Source organism: Rhinolophus sinicus, linkage group LG07 (assembly GCF_036562045.2).
Source record: "Rhinolophus sinicus isolate RSC01 linkage group LG07, ASM3656204v1, whole genome shotgun sequence".
Classification (NCBI taxonomy): domain Eukaryota; kingdom Metazoa; phylum Chordata; class Mammalia; order Chiroptera; family Rhinolophidae; genus Rhinolophus; species Rhinolophus sinicus.
In genome coordinates, this window is record NC_133757.1 from 123,753,485 (window position 1) to 123,780,341 (window position 26,857).

General features: G+C 37.8%; 1 protein-coding gene across 7 annotated transcripts in view; it reads right to left on the reverse strand.

Annotated features, from left to right (window-relative positions):
* Positions 1-3,346: 3,346 nt before the first annotated feature.
* The window catches only part of BLTP1 (bridge-like lipid transfer protein family member 1), a 158,667-nt gene continuing 135,156 nt past the window's right edge, over positions 3,347-26,857 (reverse strand). For all 7 annotated transcript variants that reach the window (XM_019741408.2, XM_019741409.2, XM_019741413.2 and 4 more), the window contains 16 exons: positions 26,359-26,498; positions 25,175-25,376; positions 22,400-22,600; positions 21,693-21,872; positions 19,373-19,510; positions 18,418-18,675; positions 17,399-17,549; positions 16,845-17,002; positions 16,537-16,729; positions 16,102-16,319; positions 13,449-13,700; positions 12,566-12,769; positions 10,952-11,146; positions 10,363-10,497; positions 7,665-7,830; positions 3,347-4,084 (listed from right to left, as the gene is read on the reverse strand). In XM_019741408.2, coding sequence (XP_019596967.2) covers positions 3,868-4,084; positions 7,665-7,830; positions 10,363-10,497; positions 10,952-11,146; positions 12,566-12,769; positions 13,449-13,700; positions 16,102-16,319; positions 16,537-16,729; positions 16,845-17,002; positions 17,399-17,549; positions 18,418-18,675; positions 19,373-19,510; positions 21,693-21,872; positions 22,400-22,600; positions 25,175-25,376; positions 26,359-26,498 — 3,008 coding nt within the window. In that variant the 3' untranslated portion in view covers positions 3,347-3,867. The remainder of the gene's footprint in view (positions 4,085-7,664; positions 7,831-10,362; positions 10,498-10,951; positions 11,147-12,565; positions 12,770-13,448; positions 13,701-16,101; positions 16,320-16,536; positions 16,730-16,844; positions 17,003-17,398; positions 17,550-18,417; positions 18,676-19,372; positions 19,511-21,692; positions 21,873-22,399; positions 22,601-25,174; positions 25,377-26,358; positions 26,499-26,857) is intronic.

The following is a 26,857-nucleotide window of genomic DNA, read 5'->3' on the forward strand; positions in this document are numbered from 1 at the left end:
CGGCCTCGTCCAATCACCAACCGTCTCCGGCCGACGCCGCCCGCCCCTGCACCTGCGCCTGCGTCACTGAGCGTGAGGCGCCTCCGAACGTTGCGTGTTCGATGGTCTGGTGCGCTGAGCCGGGGCGTCCACGGCCACCCCTCTCCGCTGGCACGGGCTGCCCGCCACGCTCACTCTCTTGCCGGACGCCCGCCCAATGCCTCCCTACCGTCCTCACGGAGTCCTGGATCGGGCCTCCCTATCCAGGGCGCCTGGAGGCAGGCCTCGTGGTGCCCGTGGATGGTGGGTGGATTCAAGGAAACCCTTTGTTTTAGCCCCAGTTGTACACCGACAAGGGACCTGTGGGCAAGGCTTAGCTTCCATGGTGTCACAGGCGGAGCCAAACACTGAATCATGAAAACTGGTGGGGGTGTTGGGAGCTAAGACCTCGAATAAGCTATTGGACAAACCCAAAGTGATGTCTTCAAGTCTTTGCTCTCATAAAGGTTGAAGGAGGCCATGATCGAGGTATTAGCTGACAGATTGTTGAAAAAAATTTTAATAGTAAATTACTAAATACGTTTTGGCATGGAACCCAGAAAGAGTTTAAGGAATTGACATTGTATAGCAAAATTTAAATGCCCTTTTAAGTGCTATTTTTAAAAATATGGATGAGGTTTCTGAAGAGTTAAATTACTTTAACCAAAAAGGAAAGAAAAAGTAACAATAGAATTGATGGTATTCTGCCTCATTAGCAAGAAGTATAATCCACCCACAAATACATGGGATAATTGGGAGGAAAAACCCCCCACAAAAAACAGCTTCATTCCTCTCATTAAGCAATACGTTTTCAGTAATAGCTTATGTTTCTTCAGTGATTATCAAAATGTGATTATGTTGCTTTGATCAAGTGCCCATGAATGACTATAGTGATAACTCAATGCAGCATTTTATTTCTTTACATTTAGCAGCTTTTGCTTACAAACGAATTTTAATTCAACTGTTGTTACCAAGAAGTAGGATGAGGATGATGAATAAAACTTGTAAGTACAAAAATATATCATTATATTAGGATCAAATTTCAGGAGGGACATGGAATGGAAATAGAAGCTCAAGAAAAGAAATGGGAAAAAATATACAAAGGGGAAACATTAGTTTCTTCGATAGTGTTGGGAAAACTAGACAGCCACATGCAAAAAAGAATGAAACTGGATCACTATTTTACACTATACACAAAAAACGAACAAAATGAATTCATCACTTGAACATAAGATCTGAAACCGTAAAATTCCTAGAAGAAAACATAATTTAATTAAACATAAATTAACTGACCACACACATGTGATTTGGGTTTCTCATTTCTTTGGTTTGTCTATTTAAGGGTTTGTCAATTATTTTTATCTTTCTGAAGAACTCAGTTTTTATTGTCTTCCTGTTACCTATTTTTTTTTTTTTTGTAATGATAACTCAATGAAGAATTTTAGAGTTGTAAATGAACTATGCCCTATAGCCATATTGCAGAATCTAACTATGACTACATATTTGCCATTTCCAGTGAGATTTATACTACCTTTGTATGTTTCTGTGATGTTAACTTTTTTTCTTTTTTTTTTTTAGACTTCCAATGAACTCTCCTTAGCATTTCTTATATGGCAGATCTGGTGGTAATGAACTCTTTCACATTTTGTTTGGGGAAGTCTTGATCCTTCATTTCTGAAGGACCACTTCTTCTCTGGGTATAGAATTCTTGGTTGACAGTTTTTTGTTTTTTTCATTATTTTGAACATGTCATCCCATTCTCTCCTGGCCAGAAGAGTTTCTTTTGAGAATTCTGCCTATAGTCTTATGGGGTTCCCTTGTATGTAACTTTTCTCTTTTCTGTTGCTGCTATTAAAATTCTTTGTCTTTGACTTTTGCAGCTTAATTATAATGTGTCTTGGTGTAGCCCTATTCTGGTTCAACCTGTTTGGGGTCCTCTGGGCCTCATGGATTTGGATGTCTATTTCTCTCCCCAGATTTGGGAAGTTCTCAGCCATTAATGCTTTCAATATACTTTGTCCCTTTCTCTTCTCTTTCTGGAATTCCCATAATGTTCCAATTTACATTCCCACCAGCAATGCACAAACATGGTTTTCTCACAGCCTTGTCTAACAGAGCCACAGATATTATGAATAGTTGCAAATTTAGTTTAAATTGCCCTTTTCTTGTTATACCATTATCACAGTAAATGTCAGAAATAAAATTTATACTTATGTTTTGTAATCTCATATGTCAATACTATTTAAAGCCATGAGAAATTTTTAACATTGAGAACTTACTGGCATAACTGTTTCTTTGAAGCAGAGAATTATCTGAAGGATGAAAGTAAGGAACTGGTTTCTTTAATTTTCAGTTACTTTGTTTTATGAAGTAACTTTCTGGCAGTATTATCTTAGACACTAGATCCAAAGTAGGCATCGAATTTGCTTCTGTGGTAATTTTGACTAGTATACATAATAATGTTCCTATAGCCCCCAACTGTAGGGGGGGTTAGGGGGATACATAGATGAGGCAAACAATAGATAAGATGGTCTAGCAGAAAAAATACAAAATATGACTCTAGCACCAGGGTTTTGGTTTTAGTTGTACTAGGTTTGTGTGACAATAGAGAGAAATTCTTAGTTCCCCTATTAACTATATCTATCTATCTTTTTAGGTATATAAATTCCCCTACTAATCATACACACACACACACACACACACTTATGGTATATATGACTTTGGCTGGCTAAGTATCTTGGTTCTTTTGGAGATTTTAAAAATGTTTAAAAATCTATCATAGAGAATACTGTCTTACCTACCTATGTGCAAGAGTTTGCAGCAGAGGCTTTCTTGAGGTGCTTTCTAGCTCTAGGTGCTTCAGTTGTATTGCTTACCCAACCTTTAAGCTGGCTGTACTGACCTGGCTGATTTCAAACCTGAGTTATGATTAGCAGCATTATAGCTACTTTTGAATATTATTTTAGATTTCGCTATTTTTTAAAAAACTTTATTATGCTAATGCATGTATATTAGACATATACCTTCATAAGCACAAGATATATATACACTATACATCTACCTTCATATGTACAAAATACATATAAACATAGACTATAATAGAAACAAACAGCTGTATTTACCACTAGCTTCAGAAATAAAACAATACCTAATATTTCTGAAGCCTCTGTTGTGCCTCTCCCTGATTGTATCCTCCTTCAGCTAATTCTCATTTATTTTTATAAGTATTATCTTCTATGAAAACATTTAGTAACTAGCACAGGGTGGGTATCTGTTAATTATAACAAAAAGCTACAAAAGGAAGAAAAGACTCAAAAACAACTCCAGATTGAAACCAATTTTGTGATTTTATTACAATAGTTACAAACAATATTTTAGTAGTATTTAATCATATCACAATTACTCAAACTATATACAAATAGATATTTATACAAGTCTACATTTTAAAAAAAGAAAAAGCAATTAATTACCAAAAAAAAAAATCACATTATCAACAAGATCTTTTCTAAAAGTTATGGCCAATAACAGGAAATTCACAGTTATTCTGAAAATACTTTAAGATGCAGGCATCATATTGCACATAATACAATTATAAACCCTATTGAGTAGATGTATATATTTTAACCTAGTTTTTCACAAAATTTACATTACCATGCAATACTTCACAGTATACAGAACAGTGGAACTGGAACAAACAGGTTAACTTACAAACGTTTAATATAATGGCCACAAAATTTAGAATAATTTTAAAGTTATATTTAAAACAATTTTAATATACAAAAAAAACCACTCCAGTGTAATAAAACTTAATGGACATAATCATAGTTTGTTCACAGATCAAGTTTCTTTTTAGTGTTCATCTTTGTCTTTTCCTTTCTTTTCCTTTTCATCCTGTAGTGCAGTACCAAGTTTTTTGATAAGAACGGACAGAACCTTGTCCAATGGGTCCATGACTCCTCTTTGAAGCCATTTCGGAATAGTAGTCCTGGCATGATGAAAGCCCAGTTTTTGAAGAATATAATCAACGCCTACTGGATCAATCTTTCTCCCAGTCCAAGAAATCAATCTAAAATAATTATAAATAATAATTAGGAGTACAGTGCCCTAACATGGTCCTGATGATAAGTTCAAGAGGATCACTAAGCCTCTATAATACGCTCAAGACAAAATATTTTCAGTAGGTGCATTTGAATAATCTGACCTATAGTTCCTGGATTCACTGTAATAGCATTCATAAAATGTGTGCTTTTAAGTATCCTTGATAAGCCTACACACAGTAATGGAGTTTAGTCATTTCACCCTGATTCATTTATTTTAGACCGCAAGTTACAAAGTCATCTTAAACATTTAAAGAACTTATGGTTCGGTCTAAAACATGTTAATTAACTTGATGGAGGAATTCCTTCACAACGTGTACATATATGAAATCACGACATTATACACTTAAAACAGCTTTCTACTTTGTTAATTGCACCTCAAAAGCTGAAAAAAATAAGAGTTCAAGTATGTGGCATAAGGTAATGAAAAAAGGCTACATTATACTGAGTGTCTGCTATGTGCTAAACATGCTTGAAGGAAGCAGCATTTTCTTCCTATTCTTGGTATTTCTTTCCAAATAGAGGAACAGCCATTTGTGAAACACCTCTGCCCTTTCTCTGCCCCCTTACTGATGATTTATCTGACTGGCAAATTAATGCAGGAACTGAGTACTGTAGTTGAGTACCCTCCTCCCTACCTTCTCATAGGAGCCATTCATTTTGGTGTTCCTTTATGCCACAGGTTTTTCAAGGACAGGCCCCCAAATAGGTGACCCAAGACCATTCACGGCTGCCTGTGGCCAGGTAGAAACACAGGGCCTCTGACTGCCCGACTCCAGCCCACCAACCTCCACAGCGCTGCATCGAGAGCCAGCAGGTAAGTCCGATCCCGGCTCCGTGGCAGACAGCCATTGTTGCCAGACATCCAAACCCCATTCTCTGGTACCAGCTTTATCAGTATTAAAACTAACTTCGATTTCTAGCTGCCTCTCTCCCACTATTTCAATTAGGGAAAAGGGGGCAGGTATTAAGTACTGATCTGTTAAACTCTTAATAGTCATAAGCATTTTGCATTACTTAACTTATTTAACCATTGTAACAACCCTGCAAGGTAGGTAATACCATTTTCTAAATTTGTCTTATGAGGCAACTGAGGCAGAGAGAGGCTATTAGGTCCTTTGGGCAATGTCACTCAGCTACAAAGCCACTGCTCTTAACCATGCTTCCATCACTATACTGTATTACTTAACTGGTCTCATGGTAGTTTGCTAAAAAAGGAATATATTTATGGCAAATTTAACTATTTTTATGCTCATTTTAAATTAAAAGATATAACAGGTCCTCTTTTTCATTATAACAATGTTTCATTACAACAATGTAGGAACTTCATTCTTGTATCAATTAGCCTATGGTAAAATTGGTTTCATTATATGTTGTTTCTCTTAAAATCATAGAACCAACCTATCAACATCAAGTGATGATTTACCTAGTCAATTTCATTACATTTATTTAGATTTACAAATATAAAGCAGATTTGCCTTTTCTCTGCCTCTCAGTTTTATTTATTTTATTTTTTTGATTTTATTAAATTTATCAGGGTGACATTGATTAATAAGATTATATAGGTTTCAAGTACACAATTCTATAATACATCATCTGTGTATTGCATTGTGTTCACCACCTGTAGTCACACAACAGCCTAGCCGACTGTCCCCCCGTGTCTTTCCTTGAGGAAAGACTGTGCCTGTGAGACTGTGCCTTTTTGGGACTTTGCTTATCTCTGTGTTACACCTTATGTCTCTCTGTCTGGTCCCCAAAAGATGGTTTGCAGCCAATGACGGGTAAGATTCCCCATGGGGGAACAACTCAAGCCAGGCAGAACCGAGTGGGGACCCCAGTGAGCTGCCTTAGAGGATCAAAAAGGAGCCTTGCCTCCCCTTCCCCCCTGCCTGGGAAAAGCCATTGCTGACTCTGGCTTTCCTCTCTCACCTGATTGTGAGAGAAGTCATGAGAGCGATAAAGATCAGCTCTCTCCACTTATCTCAACGGAACTGTTACTACATGAGATACTTGTCCCTGGGAGGGTACATATCGTAGTTAAGACATCACGGGACTTTATGCTTCGACTGTTAACAGACAAAGGGTGATTGAAATAAATATTTTTTCTGCTATGATGTATGAGTCTCACAGACAGTGTAAGAAACAATGTTACTTTCTTATATTTGTATGAGTGTCAATAAAAGCCACCAGTTGGCCAGATTCGAGGCTCCAGTCTCTGGTGACTATGAGACCCCTTGGCCCTCTGAGATTTAACTGCATTCAGTCTCTGTTTCTTTCTTTCTTAAAACTTAACCCAAAGCTGCCCCTTCTCGTTCCCTCACTGCCTGTGTTGTGCTGGACACAACAACCACCCAGTCAAGTCTCCTTCTGTCGTCATATATTTGACCCTCTTTACTCTTTTCTATGTACCCTCCAACACCTCTTCCCTTTTAGTAACTACCATACTGTTGTCTGTGTACGAGGTTTTGCAAAACAGACTTTCTAAATAGTTTCTGCATTAGGACCGCTGCAGTATTTTAATATTGTACCTATTGACACTGTTAATTTTCCTCATGTGTTGATTATGTACTATGAATTAACACGCAAGTGTTTTATCAGTTTTGTTACAACGCATTTCATTGAATACAAGTGACTAACACAAAGTCATTACTTTCTGCTTACACAGAAGTCCACTGTATAATTGTGGACTTATTTTGGTAGTGTGGGATTATTTTGGTATAAATATGCGTGAATAATAACCTCATCTGAATGAAATATGTATCATTCTGCAGAATGTTGTGAAATGTGATGGACTTTTTTTGATTCTGTTATTCCATGATTCAGATAATTATAATTTGATTAACAAAGCAGAAGAGAGGAAAGGGAAACATAATAGGAATGTTGTATTAATCACAAGTGAAGACATACATAAGTACTCCTAGTTATAGCAGCATTATAAATATAATTAAAATTAGAAAACACTTTTGAAGTTCTGATATGAAAACAAGTTGATTAGCTGGGATCATGACTGGACAAACTGGACTCAGTAAAGCATTAAATTCCACATTTCAGAGTCATGAATGGATCCTATGCAGACAAACAGACACTGTGACATTGTAGGTGCTATGACATTGTCATGGCACATGTGAGAAATTATACTGGCTCCTTAATAATGATGTCTGACTTCTACTACATCCTCCCAAACTAAGTTACAAAGCAGTTTATGGTAGCTAACTCAAGAACCTGAAAACAATGTGCTGGTGAGATGGTGAAAAAATAACAGCAACTATGGAAGAAGAGTTATTCTCATATTTTAGTGATTAACTGACAGAATGTCACACAGTGGACAGCTAATCAGCACTGAGATATTCTGTGTTTGTGCTTCTCCTGCTGAGAACACTTACAAAAGCAGAAAGGAGCAGCAAAAATAGCAGTCAGACATTTAGAGGTTATAACTGACTAATTTCTAAAAATATTTTTTGGTGAAAAGTGTTTAATCTGACACACAATTTAAAACCTTTTTCTCATAATAATCCCATAGGATATAGGTAAATATATACATCTTCTTACCTAAGAGTAGGCTCTAGATGCCACGTGTTACACATAAAATCTCTCCAATCCACAGTGGTATAAGTGATGCCATCTTCTCTGTCTTTCTCAGAGGAATTGTCATCATGTATAATAATTGGACTTTTCTGTCCTGGTCGAGTGGATAAAATCCGAGGTGGAAAAATGGCTATAATGAAAACGATAAATTAATATTGCAAGTCTCTATCTTTCACATTTATTTTAAATCAGTACACAAATCGAACAATTGGCTCTATTTATCATTTTATTTATAAACTGGCCAAAACTTCATGTAATTACATTTATTACAAAACAATATTTTAAATAAGCCATAAATAAATGCCAATTATTAATATTGCTTGAAGACAATATCAAAGTTATTTTATTATCTTACAATTAGAAATAACGTCATTGTTTATTTTTGAGTATAGTATATGTTTTATGTATATATTTGTGTGTCTAAAACTAACGGTAAAGAATGCTGAGATTTATCTGATAACAGGCGTAGGGCACATTCTTGTGGGTTTCCTAAATAATGGTTGTAGGTGGATGACATTTTATTTTAACAACTTTACTGATACAATTCTCCCATTTAATGTGTACAACTCAGTTATAGTACTGCAACCACCACCAATAATAAGCAAAAGCAGAGCAACTGAGCAGACACCTGTATTCTTATGTTGGGGACAACAGTTTCATTCCCAGTCTGTGTATGTCCCACTGCTAACTCCCAATGAAGTTATAACCAGAGCGACACATGCACAATTTATCTCAATGTTCTAGAAATATTGTTGATTCTGGTCTAGTTTTATATGCTGTTACAAATATTCCCAGGCCTGTTTATGTTTATTTTGACCAAAAGTAATTGCTTTTAGTTTTTAATAATATGCTTATTAAAACATTTTTATTTATAATTGAAATCCCCATATAGATAATAAAACTTTGTTACTATAAGTATTATATATGTCCAATAATCAAGTCCCTGTTCCCTGTTTTCCCATTGAAATGTTTCACAACACTTTATATAAACAAAACAATTCTTTTTTTTTCAGAAATACACAAGTTCATGGCAGGCCAAGACCAACACAAAAAATGACGATTTCACATAATACCTGAGAGAAAGAAATCTGGCAGACTTTCATAACTAGGTAGACTATAAAAGAACTCTGAACTTCATAGGTTTATCTAGAATGTTTTTCTCCACATTAAGTTTTAATATTAAGGCAGAGAGAAAAAAAGAGGATTGCCAGTGACTGGTATGTATTGGGGCTATACGTGAAAATTGCATCTACTTGTAATATATATAACATTTCCTATTATATAGTTTCATTATTTTACTTGGGGAGTTTTCATAGATTTCTCCCAGCCATCACTACTGATTTTACTCACTCTGAATTTTCGGCATATCTAGATTGAATAGTAGTACCAAAAAAGCAGTTCAATCTATGCTATGCAACCTTTGCACTCTTTCGACATGGTCTTTTGATCACCTGTCTTTCTGTTTTCTTCACTCAGACATTTATTATGAGGCTATTTTGAAATATCTGTAAGACAATTTTTATATTTCTTTCTTCATGAGAAGCAGATTATAGTGTGACCTGAACAAATGACAGGCATACCTCAGTTTATTGCGTTTCACAGATGTGGGTTTTTGGGTTTTTTTGCAAATTGAAGGCAAGACCCTCCATCAACAAAAAGGTTCTGACTGCTTTATTGTGATGCTCTCCTTGTTGTGTGGGGTCTGGACCCAAACCTGCAGCAATTCCGAGGTGCCTGTACATCTATTCCAAGCAGTTTTAAAAAATCACATCTGTTGTTTTACCATTACCATGTTTCCCTGAAAAGAAGAGCTAGCCGGACAATCAGCTCTAATGTGTCTTTTGGAGCAAAAATTTATATAAGACCTGGTACTATTTTTATAAGACCGGGTAGATCTTCTTTTCGGGGAAACACAGTATGTATGCATGTAGTTGTACAGTAAATATTGAATCAGTAAAGACCATGTATTTGGAGAGCATTCCATATCATTGCATTTCAAATTACCTTATTTTAAATAATTCCATGGTATGGACACACCGTAATATATTCAACCAATTCCATACGGATATTAGAGTCACCATGTTTCTTAATGGGCAAACATTTAAGTTTCCAGTGAGTAAATCAATGTTAGCTAGCTCATAAAGACAAACACCACTGAGGTCTAAATATTTATAAAAAGAAAATGTTCTCTGCATTCTAAACAGATTTATTTAATTTAATTTAATTTTCCCAATTATGTGTACAACTCCTGCTGCTTTATTATGTAGTTGTTCCTTAAGTCATTTCACTTTGATTGGCAACATTTCTTCAAAGAGGATTTCTTTTCTTTGCCTACTTTGTGAGAATCTCCTACAAGGCCGGATAATGTACATTGGTATACGGAAACATTCTGGAAAGCACCAAACATCATTCTAACCAGTGTGAAGCGTGGTTAGAAAGAGTACCATGTACCTAGCAGATACTCAGGAAGCCTGCGAAATAGTCATACTAATATATTATTTATAGGTATTTCATTAGAATTCATAGAGGAAGGAGACACATTGTACTCGTTTTGTCATAAGACCATAAAATTCCATATAAATGACAGACAACTGCCTTTCTTGAAGCTCGAAAAACAAAAACAGAAAAAACCAACCTCCCCAAACAAGAATATGCTACCCACCTTTTTCTTTTTCTTTAAGATAAGCCGACACTAAATCGTGGAGAAACATGATGAGCTCAGCATCCATAGTCACACAGATGTGGTCAGTGAACTCTGTCACCACACTACATTCTACCTTTGGCTTCAGGCTGGGATCTGCAAGGCAAAGTTCCTTTATAGCAGAGATTTCATGAATGAGCCCCTTTCTCACCCGTTAATAAGGGCTTCACATGGGTTTGTGTAAATGAATCCACTTAAATGCAACAACAGAGAAATGAGTAGTTTCTGTATTTACAGAATGATGATTTACAGAATGATGATAGTTGACTGAGCACTTTTCAAGAATATGCCATTTATTCCTCATAAAAACCCCACGAATGAGGTCCTATTATTAGCCCCCATTTTACTGAGGAGAAAGGTGCAAATGGATTAAATCATTTGCCAGAGATCATATGGCTGGCATGAAAATCAATCAATTTGACCCAGGAAATCAATTTCATCAGGTTATATTAATATTACAAAAATAACCTATGGGAAAACAGCAGTAGTTTGAAGTTCCTTTAGTATTTTCTTCGGAACTTTAGAAACTGAAGATGGTTTTCCCACATACCCTGTAATGAAGGTTCTTGTGGTTCTTGAACATGAATGGATTTAAAGTCGAGCTGCATCCTTGGTAACGCAAAGATAGTCTCTGTTTCATGATTGTAGCTAGAACCTCCTCGGAAGCCACTCAGCAAACTGGAATTCTTCACCATAGTGCTGTTCTCAGTGTTATTAGCATCAACATTACGAAGTAGGTTTAGCTCTACGTACATAATAATAAAGATAGTAAGAATCGAATTAAACCAGTAGGCATTGTAAGCCTATAGCTTTCATGACACCATATACACAGAACTTTTATCATTTCAGAAGTTAGAACATAAAGACATTTTTCAAAACAGTCATATAGAAGCTGTGGTCTTGAGAATCGTTATATATCTCTATATATGTAGATGAGGTACAGATATATTTATACATAAATATAGTGATGTTAATATGTATGTAGTGATTTATACTTATATATATGTATATACACACATATATCACTATTCTCAAGACTGAAGCTTTATAACATGATTTCGGATAAATCCAATAATCCAATCCATTTTTTGTTTCTTGAACTTTAAAATGAATATTATTCTCAACTGAATTCAAGTCTGAATTTAAGAGTTTCATTAATCTCAAAGTTCACCATACATTGAATACTTTACAGAATTTGTGATTAAATGATCCTGACCTTGAAATCAGGTAGAAGTCCTGATTTTCCCCAACATATGTGCTATGATTTCATTATGGTTGTCTTATAAAAATTAGTATTTTTCTAGGTACAAAGGTAGCAGTTCAACATGTTAATAGTCCCTCCATAGTATCCCACCCAAAAAGGATCCCTTCCTCCCAAATCTCTACTTAGAAAGTAGAATAGTCAATACATGCATAAACTAATTTGCTTCTTTATCCTCTTTTGCTCTCAGAACATTTTTAACAGTCGCTAATCTCTGGGGTTGCCTAATCCATAGTAACTATTTTCCATAGGGCCCAAGTCATCTTTTCCATTTTTAAAAGTCATTTTTAAGTAAAACATTCAAGTCTTAACACGTCTCAATCTAGTCAGCTTTACAATACAAATGAAATGTATTGGTGAAGGCAGTACTGTAAACTTGAACACAAAAACAACCCCAAAATAAAAATTTTCATGACCACAGTATTATAAGACTGATAAATCTAATTAAATGAAAAAGCTCATCAGAACCACTCTCTTTAAACTTCTGACTTCATAGGAATAAAATTATTTGGTTTCATTTTAGTCCATCCATCCTGAACCTTAAGTTTGTGGCATTCTATTACTTAGTTGTGTAATAACTCTCTAAACCTCCAATGTTTAGCATTAGTATGAAAATATTTTTCCAATTATCATAAAGTAAACTTAACTTCTAATTTATTTAAGCCAATTTTATTTTGAATGTTTTCAGTTATATCTAAAATAATTCTACTCTATGAGATGTTGTATCATCAGCGTGGTGCAATCATATATAGTATTATTGTTACTTATGTCAGCAGGAGTAAAATGAAACTTTAATTGAAGAAATGAAAATTCTCCCTCCACTTAAATTCTAAACATAGTCAAAAGAGCTCAAACTAGAAAAAAACAAAACAAATCTCTCCAAAAAAAAACCAAACTTTGAACCTTCATTCCTGGTGGCTGTAACATAATTGAACCATTCTTTCACACTTGCAACTCCGTGGGGTGGGTTTTCATGGCGGCGCCTTGTTATCTTGGTTATCGTGGCCATGGGACTTTCCAAAGCTCCACATGGTTTGGTAACCATGGTATTATGGCCCAGGTGAAAATCCAATGTTTGTACAATATATGTAGAATGATCACTAGCGCCTAGAGGGAAGGAAAAGTTTTTAATGTAATGAACTATATTTAGATGCAACAGTTGTGGCCTTAAAGCAACAGATGTAGTAAGTTATACACAGATAAGGAGGGTTGTGAAATTGAGGAGTAAATCAGTGAAGGGGAAAAAAAAAAAATCACAAATAATTTTTTCTTCTTTTAGTTATAATGGGATTTATCCCCAGTAAGGGGAAGAACAACCATTTTTTCATTCATCATTAAGAAACCTCTGAGTAGGAATTAAAGCTAAAAGGAACTGGGTTTATCATTGTAAACAGAAGTAAAAGCATACCCTCGCCCATAAAAATTATGATCTTGACTGGCAAATAATTTCCTTATGCTACCACTGTGTCTTCTGTTCATGTTTTCATAAGAAATATTTACAATAACTATTATTATTATGACTATGACCAGCCCCAGCAGCAGAAACTTTAATTGCTTAAGTAAAAAGCAGAGTAGACGGCAAGTTCAGAAATGAGTCCTTTAACACGTCCCAGACTTTATGTAGATACAAAGTGAACTTGACCTGTCAGGTACATGACAACACACAGAGATAGACTTCAGAAATATTAGAAGAAAAAAAGACAAAGACATGAGAAAGAACTGCTTTGCCATATGTTATCATATCAGAAGACAGCAAAGAGTAAAAGCTTAAAAGCTGTCAGTTTACCATCTTCCCAGATTTTCTGAGCTTCAGTCCAAAAAGCAATATTTGGTTCTTCTAAGTGAAAAAGGGCCCAGGATTTTGAACGGAAATTTGGACCATGAAAACAAGCTAGTGTCATATGATTTCCATGTAAGCTCATTGATCCTCCAAACTGCATTCCATCTTCTGGTAATGGGATCTGAAACAAGGATATGTGGCATCCTGACACCACCTTCAATACTCCAGGCCAATGCCGATGGTGGGCCGCATCAAGTACTGCAAGAAAAGCAGAAACCACTTAGCCGTGAAGGCCTCAGGCACATCCTGAATGGGGGTGCGGGGGAGGGGGGACGGGAGGTGGCTGCTTTGTACAGCCAAAGTGACTCAGTTAAGGGATGAAAACAACAATCCAACTGTTGCTTAACATTGAGCAGAAGCTCATAAAGATACAGCCCGGAAAAGACGCTGCATAGGGGTGGAATGAATTAAAGAAAGTAGTAACTTGCTAATAACAATTATAACGTACACTGCTGCAATGATCAATGAATTGCTAAGTGCATGAAATTTTATACGATCTCATAGTAACTGTAAACTAGGCATTTCATCTAGACCTTTTCAAGTGAAGCAGAAGAGGGGTTAGACAAACCAGTGACTAGAAGACCTAGAAATCAAATGCAGATCCCCTGAAAGTACTTTTTTTTTACTCTTTTAAACCCTTGCTACTCAAAAGTGAGGTCTGAGGACCATCAGCATCACCCCAAAACTTGTTAGAAATGCAGGCTCTTACGTCCATGCTGTGCCTACTGGAGCAGAATCTCCAGGTGTTTCAGACACACACTGAAGTTTGGGAAGCACTAATGAGTATTTCCCACTTATTCCAGGACTGCTGTTTCGGGCTGCTTTCCACAGCTCTCATTCTAGATCCAACCAGGGATGACGTGTTGCATTTAGTTGGCATGTCGCTTTAGAGTCTTTTAACCTGAAACAATTTCCTGAAGACTGTCTGCTTGCTTTCCAAGACAAGGGCTTTTTAAAAGAATCCAAGCCAGGTGTCTGGGGAAACTTCCCTCTATTTGTATACGCCTGATACCATTTCTAGTTTTAAAAACCAAAACAAAACAAAACAAAAAAACCAGGGGCTAGAGGAACAAGATAAGTGAAACCACGAGGAAGCAAATGGAAAATACCTCGAAAGCACGGTAGCACATTCTGCGGGACAACTGGCCAGGTGCCTTCACCAAGTCAGGTCATTAAAAAGAGAACCATGCTGAATTAAAAGAGAGTGAAGGCACACAACCAGATGTTTTAACCTGTGATCTTGAGTTGGATATACTCGTTTGGACAAACGAGTTGTAAGGATAATTTTAGGTCAATTGTGGAATGTGGTCAGAGGCTAGAGGACATAAATTGGCAGAATGGAAAGTGGGAGATTGAGTGGAAAAGGTTACAAAACAGTATGAACACTATTTTGGTAAAAAGTACACACATGTATCTAGGTGCACAGAAAAGTATCTGAAAGTTTATGCTCTCAAGTATTCAGTGGTGATTTCTGGGTGGAATGGGATATTTTGAGTTTTTGCGTGTATGTATTTTCTAGTTTTTCTCAATGCACATGTACTGGTTCTGTGAGAATAAGTTATTAACCATTGTCCTGATTCTGACAACTTTGCACCACTTTTACCTCTATCACTAGTTAAAACCGCCACCGGTGGCCTGGCCTCCTGCATGGCCTCCTTCCTATGGTGATGTAACTCTGGTAACGGTGGTAACGGTAATTACAGTACACGGTCTCCTTACTTCCATTCTCAACCACCTCATGTAGTCTGTGCTCCACATAGCAGCCACAGTGGTATTTTAAGAAAAGGTAAATCAAATAATATCAAATCTGCTCAGAAGTCTCCAACAGCCACCTACCATATTGAAAATCTTAACTGTGACCCATCTCCCTGAGTTCATGTCCGGCATTTTCCTGCTTGCTCCCTCTGGCCCTGCAGTGGCCACCTTCATGATCCTCTAACCAAGTTTCTTCCTGTCGGAGGAGCTTTGCGCCCTTCAGGTACCTCCCATGCCCATAACTCTCTCAGCAGGTCTTTCACTTCAGAAAAGGCTTCTAAAACAGCTATCCCCGCACACTGCCACGCTCTACTGCCTTCCCCTGCTTTCTTCTTTTTCTTAGCACCTCTCTCCCCCTGCAGTTATCTGGCATTTTCATCACTGAGTCATGGTCTGCCTCCCCCACTGGAACATAACTTTCATAAGGACGGGAACTTTGTCTACCACAGGTGGCCTGACCTGGAACAGCGCTCAACATGGTCGTGCTGAGCACACATTTTCTGATGGAGCTGCTGCGTGAAAAGAATCAGCTGCCTAATGTGACACGTTAACCAAGCCGAACCACAGCTCACGCTCTCCAGCAGAACGTGGTGTGGTCACACTCGGTGTTGCAGGGGCAGGAGTGCGTGTGGTTGCAGATGAGGGTGGCGGGGGAGGTGACACTGAACGATGGCCTCTGCTTCCGCTGCTGGGTTGGGAAATCAGGTTCTCTGCTGAGTGACCAGGAGGAGAGTGGGTGGATCACTTTGTAAGTGTGGAATACAGACATTATTACTTTAAATGAAGACTGTAACATATTTAGTGGAAGACAGGGCACATTGAGAGGCGTAGCTCTAATTCTTACGTTGTTCTTGTGAACTTTTCTCTAGGTTATTCGTCATTGTCTTAGGTGGAAGATAAGGAACTGGTCCCCAGGTCGACAGAGCTCGTTTGCTGGTGTCAAACTGTTGTGTGAAAAATTCCTGGAGCTTCATTCCTATTTTTATCAGATCTGGTGTGGTTGACCGTGATATCATTACTTGGAAAATATCCCACTTCAAATCTCCATGGACAAAAATTTCACTAGAACATAAAACAGAGACCTTACGTCTTACGGAAGGAAAACAGTTTAAAAGTACAAGAATAATTCTCGTCCCCACCCAGCTCTTTCAGTCACATTAACTGCATAATATAAAATCATTTTGCAAGAAAAATGAATTGGTTGTACTTTCTCACTTGATGACAGAATATGCTAAGAGCAGTCATGTACAGTGTCCCACACGTGTTTCTGACTAGGTACCTTTTATCGCTTATGCTCGACTCCAGTGTGTTGTAGAGATTGACTTTCCACTCATCCTGAAGCTTGAGGTCAGCATTGCTAAATATGCCCATGAGGATGCTCGAGCCCATGTAATCCACACGGGCTTCCGTCGAACCCATAGTAATCTGGATTTTGTGGCTGGGCTGCTGATTGGGATGCTCAGAAATGTGAGCTGGAAGAGAAATAAGAATTCCTTGTCATAGAAATGCCCAATGGGAAAACTCATCAAAGCCAATTTTTGAAACGGTTTTTTCAATCTATGTTTCAGCTGTAAAATTTCAACATACCAACCATCTCCAGAGCATTGACATCTATGGTCCCTCCGACGACCCCTCCTTTAGAATCTAACTGTGATCTTCCCAGCCCAACGGACATGCTGATCTCGCGATCTCGGTTACTGCCCACCGACAGCCGGCCCTGGCTCTTCAGCCCACTGGTTGTCCAACTGAAAGAGAGAAAGAGGTTATTAACTAGACATATGGCTTCCAGGGTCATGAATTTAAACAAGAGTTAGATGATTTCACAGTAAAATACATCTCATAAAAACTGTGGTAAATGTTTGAATATTAACATTGATGAGGCTTTTTTCTTAACTAGAAAATTATGCTATTTTCCTTAAAATTTTGTCTCTTTTTAGAACACATATTTCATGCTTTTTATATTATAGTATCTTTAGATTAAGTCATTTTTCAGGATAAAGCAATTTTATATCTTTAATCTACTGTTTTTACTGTCTCAAACATTCCAGCATTATAAACAAGGGTTTTGACTTGCTTTACGACAATATAGGAAAAATTAAAACTAATGATTCATTATATTTTCTTTGTATCGAATAACTTACGTCGTATTTCCCATTACATTACTCATATTCATTTGAACATTTAATTGCTTCAAGTTGATAGCAAACACGACAAGTGTTTCCCATGGGGTTCCTTGTTGACTTGCTGCTTTGTTTGATTTGTTAAAAGGAGTTGATGTCTTTGAAAGTGAATCTAAAAACAGAAAAATCAAATGCACATTTATTCACATAGATGCTTAGCGATTACAAAGCAAAAGCTACTCATCACTATAATCCCAAAACATAAAAATATGATAGTCTTGTATTAAGGCCTAACATTAAATAGCTGTCATATTGCCCGCAAAGCAGTTACCATTTACTGAATGTTTAGAAAGACCTTGAAAGCAATGTGTGACCTCCATTGTATATGCGGGGATTCTGGGGTGTGGGGGGTACAGCAACACAGATCACTCCCCACCTGGGGTTTTCTTAATGAAGGAGGGCATCCTAGTTGCTGCTGCCAAATGGAGGGTGTGAGGTAGGGACTGTTCTGAGAGCAGAGGCCGCTGCGTGCCTGTCTTCTGTGTCTCACGGACTCAGGTACGTCTTGAACCCTGCACTTGTTCATTAGACTCTAATCTTACCTTGTGACCTGAACTAGAGCACTCATGTTTGTGTTCAAACACAAGTTGAGTGCTGAGCACATCAAACAGTTCAAAAAATACTGGGTGAACAAAAGAATGACTGAATGAATTCAAAGACGAACTTTCAATACCAAACATCTTTCACAACATTGTAGGTTTGTTTTACTTCTAAAACTGACTTTACTGCATGGATCACCCTAATAACGCCTCTCTTCCTATCCCTTTTCAAACTACTAGCCATCCAGCTGTCTCTTCTGCTGGCAAATACTTAGAGGGATTTGTTTGGTTTGGAGTATCACCCCAGCCCGTCCACCATCTTCCATAAAAACCTGCAAGAGTGTATCTCCCTGCAGTTGGGACAGAAGTCTGGGAGTCACAAATTACAATTTTTATCTTGGGGGCATGGGAGGGCTGCTGAAACAAAGAGAGCAGTGTTACCTCTTCGGGGAACTGAAGAATCAGACACGCTCCTGGATCTTATGGAAGCTGGGGATTTCAGGCTCTGCGCTGCTGTGCCTGGTGACATGGTGCTGTTTGTCACATGTTCATTGAACACATTGGGTGACTGAGGCATGTGGGTGAAGGAGGCCGACTGACTGGGCTGCTCCCAGGTCCTGCAGTAAGCTTTTCTTGATGATTCGGGGGAAAGATGCTGGCTTACCCCTTCAATGGAATCAGGGGTCCCTGGGCCAGATGCTAATAGAAAAGTGGCAACAAAAACAGAATTAAGGGGGTAAAACCACCATGTTATAAAATAGTAAGTTTCACCACTCTGCCATTTCTGATCACTTTATATATTCCTTCTAATTCTCTATTTGACAACTGTACAGAAGTTTACAGTTTGCAGAGTACATTCCAGCATGTTCTTTAATTCTCACAGAAATCCTAGGACAGGGCTGGAGAGGTACTCTGTTCCCATTTAGAGATGAGGGAACAAACCTAGATCAGATTTCTAATATTTCTATTGTATCATGCTAACTCTACATTTTACTTATACAATATAATCCTACAATGATATCAAAGTCCAAGAGAAAAAATGCAGGCAATATGGTATCATGTCCCCACCATTTTCTGTTTTCTATGTTTAACAGTGATTTACTCGGATGGTATTTTTGCATTTCCAGATTTTACAAAGATTACAGAGTAATCGTTATAGAATAAGTCAGCTGAATGTCATCTCTGAGAGGGCAAGGTTTTTGCCTCACAAGCTTTGACCCACAAAATGTGCTTAGCACATTAGCGGGGTGCAGACATTTGTTGAACAAGGGAATGAACTGCATGGTACAACCTACCAAGTAAGACGAAGTTTGTGTTACCCACTGTGGGTCTTGGTACCATTGTAACCAAAGTGAAAAACAACCAAGTATAAACTACACTTGCGTAACAGGCTTACTTGGCAAATTTATAGTTTGGTCTCCCAGGAACAGGCGTCTGGCAATACTTCTCCTATACCAGGCTCTCGGAAATGCCAGAATTTCACTGAGTCGGCGCATATCGTATTTAAAGGAAGCAGACCCTATATCACAAACAGCTGATACATAAATAAATAAAATTTGTTAGAACAAATTTCCAAAACCTTCATTATTTTTACACAGTAGGTATAATATGAAATGGTACTACAGAACTGAATTATAATGTTACAATTCATGAAATATCAAAATAAGCTGCATGGTATGATTAATGAGTGATAATATGTTCCTTTCACCAATGAGAAAAATAGCACATTCTAACACTATTAGTTCCATTCCTTTTTTGAGATGACAGCAAGTTGGAATTCTACTATCACTTTACCAGGAAATTCTCAGAGAGGTTCTAAAGATCAGTCTCATAGATAGTTTTTAACTTAAACAAGGGGCTATCCTCAAATACACAAATGAATCATTGGACGAGCTGGGCTACAAACTTCCTCAAAAGTCGCTGCAAACTAAAAGAGCTGTGTGGCAAGAACTACTCCTTTCCTCTTAGACAAAGAGTAGTGACTTGGCAGTGTGAATGCCTCCGGGTGGCCGGTCCCAGGTGCTGTCTGAGCACTCTGCTTCTTGCTGTGTGTCCTGTCTATTCCTCCACGTGGCTTCTGTAGGGTTTACATAGCACCGTCTCCCGCATCGAAGGTCTCTTTCAGCCTGAGCCCATCAGCCAATTGTTTACTTGACCCTTCCACCTGAACGCCCTAGAGGCACTTCATCTATTGCTCTACTACTCCTCACACAATTTGTCCTTAAGCTTGTGGATTCTCTTTTATTCCTCTTGAAAACATTCCATCTTCTCTTTTACTGTCACAATTCAGGCCTTCATCCCCTTGGTCTATTTCAACAGCCTCAAGCACATTTCCTCTCCCATTTTTCATACTACTATCAACTCTTCCTAAAACACCATTCTGAACCATCATCCCCTTATACAAAAGTACATAATCAGATGTTAATTGCATAATTCATATACAATTTTGCCTTATTTTTTGTGCTCAGAACACTTAACATGAGATCTATCCTCCTAACAGATGTTTAAGTGTATAATTCAATATTGTTATCTTTGGGGGTGATGTTGTCATCCCATTTCTTTAAAAACCTCTAATGACTTCTCACAGCCCACAGGACCAGAATCCTATCTGTCGCCTGGCATCTGAGACCCCCCGCCCCCAATCTGGCCCTGGTCTGCTTTACCAGCTCTACATCCAGCCGACTCCTCTCCCCCTCCAGCCCCACCTACTTTGTACAACCAATCAAATGCTCTTGCATACCCATGCTTCAGCTTCAGTGAACCAAAGTATAATTCAAAGGCATACTTTTCAATGCTTCTGTGCCATTAAATACCATGTTGCCATAGCCAAGAATATTCCTATATAATTTTGAAGATCTGGCCCAAATATTTCCTTTGTGAAGCCATCTCTCATCTCTCATATTAAACAAAATTTATTGTTTCCTTCCTTTTCATGAACCTGTTTTATAGCATTTATCACACTGGACTGTCATTTATCTGTGTGCTCTTCAGACACTGCCTTACGCATGCCTGCACCTCAATCACCCAGCAGAGTGCCTGCCACAAGCTCACCGTAAAATACAGACTGTTTGTTGAATGAATACTGGGTTGAGTGTATTTACTGTATTTGTTTAACAATTTTCAAAGTTCACTCTCACAGTATTCTAAATGCTTCCAAATGTTCCACATGCATTTAATTTTAAATACTCCAAAAGTTCTTTGCCCATAGTCATATAGCTGGTTACAAAGCTAGCAATACACAGGCATACGAATCAGGAGTTTATGACACTCAGCAAATTATTTTTAACTCATCCTTCTTCAGTGTTTTAAGAAATTTACAATTAGAAAATCAAATAAAGTCAGAAATTGTACCAATTCATGGTAGAGAAGTGACGAAGCAGTTCTCAGTGATTTAATTAGGCATGTTTTAGCCCTCAGGTGACATTTCTATGTATTTATCTAACACTGATTACTTGGACTGAGAGAGAACATGAGGCTGGACTGTCACTGTTCTCTTTTATATTAATTCATTACTAAAAGCTCAATATTACATTTAATATTTAAACTCATAAATGATATTTATAAATAAATTTACTAATAAGTTTATTCATAAATTTAATATTAAATAAATTTATTTAATAAATAAAGCATAAATTTAATATTTAAACACTTAAAAAGGAGGTCTTTTTTAATTCTGGAAAACAATATTTTAATTAAAACACTATAAAATTGAATACCAGATATATTTATCAGCGTGGTGTCCATTTTGCTTGCAGACTTGTTTATAGACTGACTTTCAAAAAATGAGGCACCTCCTGAACGCCTTATCCGAGACAAACTCACTTTTACAAACTCAAGGTTTATACTCAATGAGTCTTTTCGACCAGTGACTGAAGTGGGTTCTTCATCCACATTCCCTTTAAAAAGAACACAAACACACATACATGTATCCATATACATGCACACACACATGAAATACCCAAAACACTGGAACATGCCATTAATTAAAATCACCTAAGTGAGGTAAATAGCAGAATGATCTACTGAGCATTTTTAGCGGTAAAATCTGCACTTTAAATGTCAGTGAAATTTAAGGTCTCTAATAGCGATAATAATAATAAAAGTCTCATTTTAAATTAACAAACATGATGCACACACTTGAAAATCTTACTATTTGTAGGCTATCATTTCTTATACAAATAGACGTCAGATCCAAAGAGATTACTGTGCTGTGTTTATCAATTATAAAACATTCTGAGTTTTAAAATTTTTGTATAATTCATTTACTTGACTTATTTTTTTTCATATTTCTACTTATTTGTAGAGACAGAAAAGAGGAGAAAAATTTTAGTTGCTGATCTTGTTTTTCAATATCCATTATTAAAGGTATCATGATTTCTGAAAAGATAGTAGGTTTGAAGAAGACGCAAACAGCCGAGCATACCTAGTCCTCCCGATGCAGGCGTGAGGCCAGAGACGGCGGTTTTTTGCTTCCCTGCTCCGTAAGGATGAAACACATAAAGGGAGAAGTCGGACATGCACGCAGTGAAGCTCAGACCGGACGAGCTGCTGCTGGGAGTGCTGAGATCGGACTGACTGCTGCTGTGCCGACTCCTGCCTAGGGGACTGCCCAGTCCTGACGAGCCTGCAGGGAACACAGGAGACCCCAAATATTTGTAAGCCACAGAAAACAAAAGAAGCCTATCACTAATGTCGTCTCGAGTACCACACATGACTTGAAAATAAAATAGAAATTCTCAAACATTAAGTCATCAGTAGATTTAAATCCTTGAAAACACAATGAGGGCTTAGATGTACTTTCCAGTTAATTTACTCCGGAAACCAGGGTTGAATACCCTGTTCATCTCTGAAACAATTATATATATGTGTGAGTGGCCAACTCCATGGCTTCCTGTTTCTTCTGTCTGCACTACGGGAAGCCTGCTGTGGATGAGGTACAACATAACTGGGGTTTAAGCAAAGGGGGACACCAAATTAAAGAAACCAAAATTGTACAGTTGGAGTCCACATTTCAGTAGGAAACAGTGGAAACAGAGCAAAGCACACACAGGCTCAAAGTGAAAGCTCTCTTTGCCTTACAGAATCAAGTGTCCTCAGTGGCAACATTACCATGGGCGGACAGGCTAATTCCAAATATGCTTTAAACTTCAAAACATGAGGCCATCTGAAAAGAGCATTATGTGATTTTGGTGATGACTCCAAAATACGCGTGTCCAGCTCGGACCCTCTCTGCACGTATGTGTACGTTGCAGCCAGTTCCCTGACATCCTACGAGAACGGGTCACAGGCATTCAGCGCTTATCACGTCGGAAACTGAACTCTTCTTCATCTTTTCCCACAATCTCCTTTTCTTCAATGTTTCCCATCTCCACTAAGTGATATTTCCATGCAAATAGCTCAACCTGAACCCTGGGGGTTATCTGTCATCCTTCCCACTTTTAACTTCCTTTTGTACAATTTATTACCATATCATTTCTATGTCTAACAATTTCTGTGTCCAACATGTATGTATCAAGCCGTCTATTTCCCTCCGTCTCACTACTGCTATTCTAGCCTAATAGCAGGAATGATCAGTTGTGGACGGCTGACCCGGCCCACTGCTCTCCTGGAGAGCGCTGTCACACTGCAGGGGCACTAGTGATCGAAAAGTGGGACTCAGAATCACGCGCGTGTCCCTGCTCAATCACTAGCGACCCCTCGCACAATTGTTCTCTGCCAGTCTACCCCTTGTTCACCACGGTCCACTTAGACTCGTCCTATTTTATTCTTCCAAGTTACCGAACTCTTTCCTGCTTCATGCATTTTTTATCTCTACTTGGAGTGTTCCTTCTCCTAACTCTGCCGAGCTAACTCATACCCACCTACTTCCCGTTTCCACTCATTATATGCTTGTTTGCTTATTATCTGTTTCTCCAAATTCAGTTTTAAGTTCCACATTAGCAGGGACAGTGCCTGGTAGCTGAGTTCATTACTTTATGTCCAAACCCCAGCACTGACTTAGACAGACCCCAGAACGTTCCACAAAGATCCTTTGAAAGAATGGCTACTGTCATAACCTATACTTTTTATACATTTATTCTTATCATCATTCCTTCTTGCAAGTTTTATGATAAAATGAGCAGTGCTATTTCCTTTTTTTTCTGAAGCATCAAAATGTGGGCATGAAAAATAGTTGCTCATTTCATATTCCTTTCAGTATACATTAATAGCATAGTATGGATACACTGCTATAATAATTTAAGTGTTAATAATTTGTTTTGTCATTAAGAAAAAAAACTGAATGTTTCAACAGAGAAATGGGCATGGATATATTCCCCACCCCCAAATAGCCAATGAAGTAATACAATATAAATTAGAAGAATAAAATCCCACTGTAGTCCATCACATTAACAATGACTATAAATAAACTTAAAGCACAATGTTGGGAAGGCTACAGTGAACATGGCATCCACACACACCGCGGTTAGGATGCAGAAATCTTACAGTCTCACTGGAGAGGAAAATGTATCAAAAGTTTAAAAATGTTCACACGCTCTGACTCAGGGATTCCACTTTTCAGAATTTATACTAAGCCTGTTTCCAAATACTTATATACAAAGATACTCATCTCAGCACTATTTACCAAATAAAAACAAAAAGTCCAGGGAGCCTTAATATATGATCAAGATGATGGCATATATCATGCTGTCTTTAAAGCTATTTTAGAGATGAATATTTAGAAACGTACACTTGAAATCTTTATTATTTTCTAACCAATGTCACCCCAATAAGTTTAATAAAATATAAATAAAACAAAAAATATGTATGTATACTTGATATAATTTTAATTCAGTGTGATAAGAAATCCTTGCCAGATAACACTGCATCTCTTACTTTCCATTTGAAAAACTGTAAAAACAGCATAAAACAAAACATGAAAAAGGACTTGCGCTTATCATTATATGAGTTACTTCAGAAGGCTGGCAGTGCGTACATTCAAGCCAACTACAAAATGCTACCCAACTGCCATCTACTTGTGACAAAATATACTCAAAACTTTGATCTACTGTAGATTTTTTTCTATAAATACTCTAATTCTCAAATATTCTCCCTTCCGAACCAATTTATTTAGAAGTATATACTAATTACTATTAAAAATGCTTTTAAAAATAGCCTTTGGCTCTATGCCAGCGGCCTAGAAAGAAGGCCATCTGTGTACCTGGAGTCCCGGTTTTGCTGGCACAGGCCTTTGTCCCACTCTGAGAAGTGCTGCCTCCAGGGGATAAAGTCTCTGCAGGGCACACGGTCCCTAACGTCTCCAGTTCTCCCCGGTTTGAAGAAAACACCAAGTCCAGGGATGGCAGCTTTAGCATGCATTCCACTCTGGATACTGGTAAACAGCTAAACTTGATCTGTGAGGGCTAAAAAAAAAAAAAGGTTAGGAACGAGGTGGTTAAAAAAATTTCACACCGTATTCCAAACATTACATTGCTGTTTCAGTCCACATATATTGAATTTAGTGACACATAAAAGGACTTTGTGTCTAATGTACTTGCTCTCTTAAACAGACACATGAGACATTAACCAATGTGTTAACGAAGTGGTATCATTTCAAAAAACCTAAATATGTGAGAAGCTATCTTTGATAAATATTTAGACATTTAGATAATTCAGAACATTAAAGATGTTTATGTTCACATAATAGTTGTTCATAATCAAGTCTTTTAAAGGAAGTGATTTTCCTTACACTAAAATTTAAAAAGACTGTTGTATTCATAAAAGTGTTATAGACTCTCAAGCCCTCACTCACAGAAGGAAGCTCTTTGGCCAAACTGCTAAATAGGAAATGGTTTGACACTTAGCGTTTCTTTTATTCTTGAGATTGATTATAAGATTTTAATGGAGGGTAAACTAAATAAGCCCTGATGGTTAGATACAAGCGGTTTTTAAATCCTCCTTAATTAATGGACTCATTCAGATGCTAATATATACTCCCAAAGGCCTATTGATAGGACTGCATTCTAGAATAAAATATATAAAACTCACCTAATTCTTAGGAAAAATCTAACAAAGGTATTATTGTGAGTTTATATCTCAATTACACTTTGTATCTGCTCAAAAAGGACCATGGTGGCAAAAACAGTGCCATAATAAAAAAGACATAAATGCAAAAAAAGTGTTTTAACATATATTTTCATTTTTGCCCCAAAAGTATGAGATCTAAACTTTGAAAACCCAAGGCTCTGTGAAACTCCTCAGCAGAAAAGTAAACACACACATACAAGTGCATGTGAACTTCCCAGACATTCTGGAAACCTCAGCCATGAGAGGAAGTAATGTGGGAGGGTTCAACAAACTTAAGCAGAACAGCTTTCTCTCCGACATAGAGGAGTGAGTGCACACCTGAACTCGCACGTACACCACCACGTCCACAGGGAAGGAGGAGTAGGCAGACGTGGAAGACGACACCAACGATGTCGTCGACTCTTCCATGGGGTCTGGTATTTCAAAATGTCCCATGTCTTCGTCTTGGGAGCTGACAGCTGTTGAAATATTTAGTTTTAAGTTTGATCACGAGGGCATGTGCTGAGAGACCCTCTTCCCCTGTGCAAGTCAGTGCTGAGCCCCGGTGAGAGCACACAGCACATGCTTTGCAGCCGCTCGTGCTGCGCACCTGCCCAGGCGAACTGCTGGCTCCTCCAAACCCTGAGCCCTGCTGCTACAGCCAACACGTCCAAAGAACCGGGAATGACACCTCTGCCCTCAAGGGCTTTCCAGCCCAAGAGACACACCTGAGACCTAAGGATGTCATTTTGTCATTAACTAGCTGTGGCCGTGGGAATATCATCCAACCTCACCAGTACTTAGTTTCTCTATTTTAAACGGGAACTAGGTGATCCCA